The sequence below is a fragment of the Maniola hyperantus genome, chromosome 3 (genome assembly GCF_902806685.2).
Source record: "Maniola hyperantus chromosome 3, iAphHyp1.2, whole genome shotgun sequence".
NCBI classification, from domain to species: Eukaryota; Metazoa; Arthropoda; class Insecta; order Lepidoptera; family Nymphalidae; genus Maniola; species Maniola hyperantus.
In genome coordinates, this window is record NC_048538.1 from 10,356,148 (window position 1) to 10,364,773 (window position 8,626).

The 8,626-nt window shown below is 35.0% G+C and overlaps 1 protein-coding gene across 1 annotated transcript; it reads left to right on the top strand.

Annotated features, from left to right (window-relative positions):
• Positions 1-120: 120 nt before the first annotated feature.
• LOC117996658 (NECAP-like protein CG9132) lies at positions 121-7,930 on the top strand. The gene is made up of 5 exons (XM_034984786.2): positions 121-412; positions 495-700; positions 1,467-1,648; positions 2,912-3,090; positions 3,880-7,930. Exons 1-5 carry the CDS (start codon positions 327-329, stop codon positions 3,941-3,943), a joined length of 717 nt encoding a protein of 238 aa, XP_034840677.1. The 5' UTR covers positions 121-326; the 3' UTR covers positions 3,944-7,930.
• Positions 7,931-8,626: the final 696 nt, after the last annotated feature.

Sequence of the window (8,626 nt, forward strand, 5' to 3'; positions counted from 1 at the left end):
ATGGTTTTGCCTACTCCTAAGTCCTATATTTAAATTTTAATGTACTCTGTGCTACAAACAGTGTCACCGTCTTGTCACGCTCTGTCACGTCACTTGTGCCAAAGTTAATTACCTATGTCATTTGTCAATAGTTTGTCAAGTACCTACCTCTTCATAGTTTAAAGCATTATAGCTTTGCTCTCTTGAATCTCGATTTTATTGAATTTTAATGTGATTTTGCAATATTTTCAAGTGATTTAGTATTTTACCGAGGAGAGTAGTTCATACTAGCACAATTAATAAAACAAAAAGACTTGTTACATGGATAATACTTCAAAGTGTTAAACATGGAAGCGTATGAAAGTGTGTTGCTCGTTAAAAATGAAGTGTTCGTTTTTAAAATACCCCCAAAACAGACGAACAGAGGCTACAGGTAAAGCAATTTTGTTTTTACTATCACACTAAATAATATTGTGTTGTGAGGTGTTGTGTATAACAAAATATTTGTTAAACAGGGCAGCTGATTGGAATTTACAAGAACCACAATGGACGGGGCGTATGCGTCTCGTTGCGAAAGGTGACGAATTGGTAATGAAATTGGAGGACAAAGCAAGTGGTGAACTGTTCGCAAAATGCCCCATCGATAAGTACCCTGGATTAGCACTTGAGTCTGTTAATGACAGTTCGCGATATTTTGTTGTTAAAATACAGGATGATAATGGTAAGTGATAATTGGTTGATTTTCATACAGCATTCGTTCATTTTTCCAATTTTTTTTTTTGTTTATTTTAACACCAGTTACATTTTCTCTACTTGTTATTTGTCACTTCTGTAGCAAGTTGTACAGAAGAATTGAACAGGGTTAGGCAGCATTCGGAAAGCTACAACTCCTCTTCAATTTGGTGATATAACTGCACAGTTTTAAAGTCTTTATCAAGTGTTTCATATGGTATTGTCGTATTTAATGGAAATGTGGACACTGATGTACGGTTGGAAAAGATTTCAGCCATTTAATACTGTGATAATGTATCACCGATTTCATAGCAACTTGCTTATACATAATATTGTACAAAAATAATGTGTATGAACCTACTATTTGTAGGTATGAACCAAAAACATCTCTAGGATCCAAAACAAAATTATTTGAACAGTAATGCCTCTAGATAATGCTCATTACTTTTTCCATGTTAATTTAGTTAAAAATCCCATGGGAACTTTGATTTTTCGGGAAAAAAGTAGCCTACAGACAGACAGTCAGGGACAAATATACTTTCACATGTATAATGACAAACTTGGATGTCAATGAACATTTGATTTACTATAGTAAAAAAATAAAAATATTTTATTTCAGACAGCAATAACCGTCCATAACCAATTTTGTGCACAGCACACGGACAAGCTCAAATTCCTTTATCACTTTTAAATTTTATATCTATTTTGAAATCAGATTTCTGTGTTTGGAACTTAATACTAATGTCATGTTCTAGGGCGCAGTGCATACATTGGTTTAGGGTTTGGCGACCGATCAGACTCCTTTGATCTGAACGTAGCTCTCCAAGACCACTTCAAGTATATGCGGAAAGAGCAGGAGGGTGATCAAGGCCAGCCACAACAGCTGGACCTTAGCTTCAAAGATGGAGAAACCATCAAGATTAACATGAAAATCACTGTAAGTAATAAATCCTAATCCTAATCCTAATCTCTATAATATAAATGTGAAGGTGTGGATGTTTAGATGTTTGTTACTCAATCATGCAAAAACTACTGGACGGATTTGGCTGAAATTTGGAATGAAGATAGATTATACCCTGGATTAACACATTAGGCTACTTTTTATCCCGGAAAATCAAAGAGTTCCTGCGGGATTTTGAAAAACGTAAATCCACACGGACAAAATCGCGGGCATCAGCTAGTGTACTATATTTATTTATTTATTTATTGGATATTGGATATTATTACATATTAAATTACATATAAAATACAGATAAAAAACAAGTAATAATTAAGTAGACCTAGGTTTAGTAGACGTATGAATGGGCAACCCCTGCACTAGTAAACACTGTATTACAGTGGGTTGCCTTCTCCATTTCTAAAAACTTGAATAAATGTTATTACAATTTGGTGCTCTAAAAAAGGATACTTGGATTTAATTTTGTAAATTATTTTTCAATTTCCTTAAACAGATAGCGGTGTGAGCCTAATGGTTAAGATGTAGGCCACCTAGTTAGTTGGAGGGTAAGGAGTTTGATCCCAGGCACACACTTCTGACTTTATAGAGTATGTTTTAAGCGATTAGGTATCACTTGCTTTTACTGTGAAGCAAAACACTTTGAGGAATATTGAGAGTTCTCCATGGAGTTGTCAGGGGGGTGTGCTGTGTCACCCAACTGTGTCTGCCAATCCACACTTGGCCTGTGTGGTTGGCCTCATTTTGAGAAGATGATACCCTTGCAAGAGCTGGCGATAAGTTGATGATGAAAAAGAAAGAATTTTATAAAAAAATAGCCTGCGACTTCACGTGGACTACACAAATTTCAAACCCCTATTTTACCCTCTTAGGAGTTGAATTTACAAAAATCCTGTCTTAGTAGATGTCTGCGTCATAATAGCTATCTGCATGCCAAATTCAGCCAGATCCGTCCAGTAGTTTCAGCTGTGCATTGATAGATCTGTCAGTCAGTCAGTCAGCTTTTCATATTACTTACTTTAAACTTTTAAGCTTAATAAACTTTTACAAGTGCTTTTGAATCATCACAGAATTTATCACTGCTTTGGAATGTCATTTTATGAAATCTCGCTATTCCATCCTACACATAAAAAAAGGTGTCATATTAAAGGGATGTAAGTAGGAACTTATGCTAATTCGAGATGAGACAAGCACCAGAGGAGTAAGATAATGTTAAAGGTATTAGCAAAATTGCCTCTTGTTCAGAAAAAGGATGGAAGTGAAGGCAGCAGACCGCGTCGGGCAGGCGGCGCTACTCCTGGGGGTCTGCTGCCACCACCCCCCGGGGGCTCCAAGCTGCCCCCTCCGCCTTCACCACAGCATGTGCCAAACCCTTTTGGAGCTCCTGCTACTAACACTGAGTGGGGAGACTTTAATTCAGCTAGGTACGATCTATTATCTCTCATTACAGTCAAAATCTGATAAAACAACATTGAAGGGACCAATGTTATTAGATCGCAAAACGTAGTATGTAGTTGTAATAACCAGTGTTAAGTCTTTATGCTACTAATAGCTGAAACTTACATTTTGATTATTATAACCGACATGTTGTTATAAATGATGTTTTAAACAGTTTTCACTGTATTTACTAATAAGTATTTATGCCATCTCTATAGACTGAACACCTGCAATGCCTCAAAATGTCATTAAAACTACCTATTGTATGTGTCATGTGTCCTTGCCTAACTTTGTTACACTGTTAACAGTACTAGGTTTAGTATTTATTATAATCTAGTAGCTAATATAAACTGTTAAGAGCCAGAAACGATTAATATTTACTAAGATATTAAATACTACCTTTTATATCAACCACATATTTTCATATCAACCATTTAGTAAATACATAATAATATAGGCGTCGATTCTGATGTTTTTATCTAAACTCAGTTCAGAGTATCTGCATCTCTTTCATTTTAATATTGCTAAAGAAGGAGAGAAAATGAGTTTTAAAGATTAAATTTTAGTGCAATCTACAATTACTAAATACTGGGGCGCCTCAAGTCACGAGGTTTGACAGTTCTAAATTAAATTAGGTTCGTCTAACCTTTTCTTATTACATTGGTAAGAAAAAGATGCAAATACTCTAAAATGTTTAAAATCAGAATCAGTAGGTACTGATGTCCTTACCAAAAAATTTCAAAACACTTCTTAACAACATATTGTTTGTATTTCAGCGCTCCAAGCCCGCAAGCAAAACCAACTACACCAGCAAACCAACAAAACTGGGTACAGTTTTAAGTTACAATATTATGTCAAATATACTTCATTGCGGTGAGCAGGTTGTGCATTGCACAATACTTATACTACTTACTTAATATGACATATCCATCACGTAACCTTTTATTTTACATTTAAATATCAATAAATATTTGTTATCTTCATGCCCCTCTATTGCCTTATATTTTACTGGCATCGGCATTATGTACCAGATTAGTTACATGAATTAGCTGTATTTAAAGTTTAATTCAAACTAGGTTAGTTTTCATTCTATATTCAATAACGTCACAAATCATCACATTATATAAGTCTTATAAAATTGAAACAACAACTTTCCACACCCTCCCTTGTTCTGTATCACAATGCAACGCTAGAATCACAGATGAATGATAGAATCATAGATTTTATTAAAACTAAAATATAATGATTATACACACGCGCACAATTTAAACATACTCGAATGTAAAAACTGCAAAGAACTAGTGCTTTTAAATCATAAAGTAGAAAATGTTGTCGTTACCGGACTTGTGTGTGATGAACGTCATCATCATCATCAACCGATAGACGTCCACTGCTGGCTGGACATAGGTCTCTTGTAGAGACTTCCACACGCCACGGTCTTGCGCCGCCTGAATCCAGCGGCTCCCTGCGACTCGTCTGAGGTTGTCCGTCGTTGTGACGTTATTGTACTGAAAATGGAAATTTCTCTGCATTGTTATTGCAGTATATCTGTTCAAAGGCTGGGTTCTAACGATTATTCACTTTCCGAAATTCAATTTTTTGAACTGTACTATAATCTATAATTACCAAGCATGCCATTTTGGTTTTATCTGAAAAAAAATTGTCACTATTTATTTTATTTGCTTCAGTGATGTTTAAAGAAAGTTTAAATTTTGTACATAATATTATGAAGATACCATTATTTTTATGTTAAAACAAGTAGATTCTTTACCATTCATAAAAATAAATAGACAACTTGCCTGTTTAATACATTTTCAATGTTAGGTGTTTTTGTGAACACAACTTAAAATAAGCCTAAGTTGAGTCTTTCAATTTTATTATTTAAATTATAAATTATTATGAGTGTGTTTACATAGAATTTTAGATTTATTTGATTAGCATAATTAACATTCCTGTTTTATTAAAATGTGTGTTAATTGGTCAATATATTGTCGGAATTTACTATGAATATAATACGTATTTTGGCCCAAAATTATGATCACACTATTCAAACACAGTTTCGGTATTATGAACTAAAAAGTAAGACAAAGTTTAACATCTGTATAACATATTATTGCTTTGCTCGGAATTTTAAAACGAGATAGATTTATGCGAGATGCAAATCTGTCTCGTTTTGTACGTGATACGTCGCTACACTTCAGGGAGGGTATAGTGCGTACATTTTGAGATCTCACTCGCCAGTTTAGCTCTATGTGTCAACTGTCATTAAAAGTACGGTTTATCCTTAAACTAAGGACTTAAATCGTACTTTTGACATAACCGTTGCAACATATAGCTAAAATGGCGAGTGAGATCTCAAAATAATGTATGCATTATAGTGGCGTTCAACCCTGAAACGTTTTTTGCTAATGTGATTACATGCTGCTGATCCCACAGAACGGCCCTCACTCCTTGTTCTTGTACCTACACCCACGTTGAGGCCATACTGCTATCATTGCGTCCATCTCTCTGATTAGGTACATACAGTAAACAAGCAAGCAAACGTACAGTGAGTGACCGGCAATCAACTTGTATAAATGCTCATTGGTTTTATGGTTCTTTTCTACCGCGTGGGAGCACGCGTCTATCAGTCTTCACTTGTTTCCCGCGATGTGCCAACTTTCCACATTTTTCCGCTTTTTGTTCACGTTGTTTGCCGGCCACTACGCGAAATCCATACTTTCCATACTAATATTATAAATGCTAAAGTGTCTCTGTCAAAATTTGGTACAGAATTTGGTACAGAATTTGGCAACCCGGGGAAGGACATAAGCTACTTTTTATCCCGCAAAACCAAAGAGTTACCACGGGATTTTCAAAAACCTATATCCACGCGAACGAAACGAAAGTCGCGGGCATCATCTAGTAATAAATAATTCAAGATAAACTAGGTAAATAGGTATTTTTCTATTACTTCTTATATTTTTAATTAGAAACTACAAACCATTCAATTAAAACGTATAAAAAATTTACGTGAATGGATTAATCATGCCAGCTCTTACTGCGCAATATTATATCTGTATAATTATCGTGTAGTTTGATTATTTATTAGGTTAAAATCGAAGGTTAAGGACTAGTTACGAGTAGTCGTATATAAAACCGGCCTGGCATTAATCAATATCGGATTTGGCAATGTATCAACCACGGGATTGCAAGTTTTATTTACAATAAATATAAATGCGAAAGTGTTTCTGTCTGTCTGTTAGCTTTTCACGCCCCAACAGTTTAACCGACTTTGATGGGTACAGAGTTAGCTTACATTCCAAGGAAGGACATAGGCTACTTTTTATTACGGAAAATTAAAATGTTCCCACGGGATTTTTAACAAACCTAAATCCACCCGGACGAAGTCGCGGGCGTCATCTAGTTTGCAATATATTCTTACGATACTGTACAAAGTTATATATTACTAATAGATACCCGTGACTGGTTAAACTCTATGTGGTTTTTGATTCGCGTGGGAACTCTTTGATGTTCTTGATATAAAACCCTGCCTGTCTCCAGGATTCAAAATCGGTTCAGCTGTTGAGCTGTGAAAACGTAACAGACACACATTTTCACATTAACTAATTAATATTGTTTATTTAGCTCATTTATTTAGATTTTTGGATTGGTTCTACACAGGGTGTATGTTATGGAAGTGAAAAGTGAATATTAGGTAGGTATATCGATTTCGAAAAACAATTTACTTATTCGTATTTTATTTTTTATAAATTAATCTCACTTTCTATTTCATTTGGCAGAACTGTGCATTTTAGTAACCCAAAAGGGTGAATATAATATATTCTGCTTAATTTTTATAGTCCGATTTTGTCTTATAACAAAACTAGTTGATGCCGACAGTTTTGTCTGCTTGGATTTAGTTCTTAAATTATCCCGTGGGATCTCTTTGATTTCCAATGTTATATATGATGAATGATAACCAATGTTACTCTTCACGTCTTTCATTATATCCATGCAAAAGATCACGTTGATCCGTTACTCCATTGCAGCGTGATTAAAGGACAAACCAACAAACAATGTTTTAATGTGAAGCCGAGTTTATATGTAACGTCCTACCAGCTCACATTATAGTGTATGATGTAACTATTTAAGATGTTAAAAGATATAAATATCATTACTATCTGTATATTATGTAATACTTAAATAGTTTAATTTTTTCATTTATCTTAGATGTAGGTAAAGAAATTATGGCTCTACACATTATTGTTACTAAAGTCTATCGCAGACGGCTGATATCTGGCAAAAGTCGGCGAAAACAGAACACATCACAAAAACATGTTTCTATTTTCGGAGAAAGTAAGTATGGCCAACTCTCGCTGACTCGATCTGATAACATACGAGCCATCACGCGTTCACCTTGATATAACAGTGTGCAGTGTGTGTAAAATCTGACACCTCTTATAAGTTCCGCAAATTGCTATTGCGCTGGAGCCATGTCTCATTAACATCGAAATGACGTCATTTGACGTATATTTAAGTAAAAATATACCATCAGCTCGGAACTTCAGTCTAGTGCTGACGTCACTAAAATGGCGGCCACGCGCATTAGCAATTTGCGGGACTTATACAATAAATATCGGTTGTCTGCGTTACACTTGACTGTTGTTGAAAATCTGCATGTCATAGACAATCTCTATGTAAATAGCTTAAGAGTGAAGTGATAGCTGTGTGATGTTGTACAAATGTTATTATTTTTCCTAAAATAATAAATAGATTTGTTTGGCGTTCGGTTTAAAATATACAATAATGTACAAATGTAATAAAGAATAGTAGCAGCTAAAATAATTTTTATTTACCACCCCTAAGTATCTACACGAATTATTTTTCATGTATCATGGGTATAAGTCCCGCAAATTGATATTGCGCTGGAACCATGTCTCATTAACGTCGAAATGACGTCATTTTGACGTCAGCTGAAATAAAAATGTATATTTTTATTTCAGCACTAGACTGAAGTTTCTAAAACAGCGACCACGCGCATTAGCAATTTGCGGGACTTATACTAGGCAGAGACTAGGTGAATAAGATATTGTCACTGGTTTTCTAGAAACGCCAAAATAAGCCATATTTCTCATCAATCAATCAATCATTGCTTTCTACAAATCAGTGGTGATATTTATGGCTACTAGGACCTAGGTGATGTCCGCGACTTCATTCGCAAGTTTCGGTTACTAAAAGTCCCGTTGGAACTCTTTAATTTTCCGGGGTAAAAAGTAACTTATGTCCTTCCCTGGGATGCAAGCCACCTCTGTACCAAATTTCGTCAAAATCGGTTTAACGGATGGGACGTGAAAAACTAACAGACAGATACACTTTCGCATTTAAAATATTAGCATGGATTGCGTGTATTAAAACGTTCGTTTCTTTCTTATTATACCTGCATAGGTATATGTATATCCATCCATTCATACGTCCATACATCCATCCGTACGTATATATGTACATACATACACCCCTAAAACATTATCCTCCTGGTGCAGT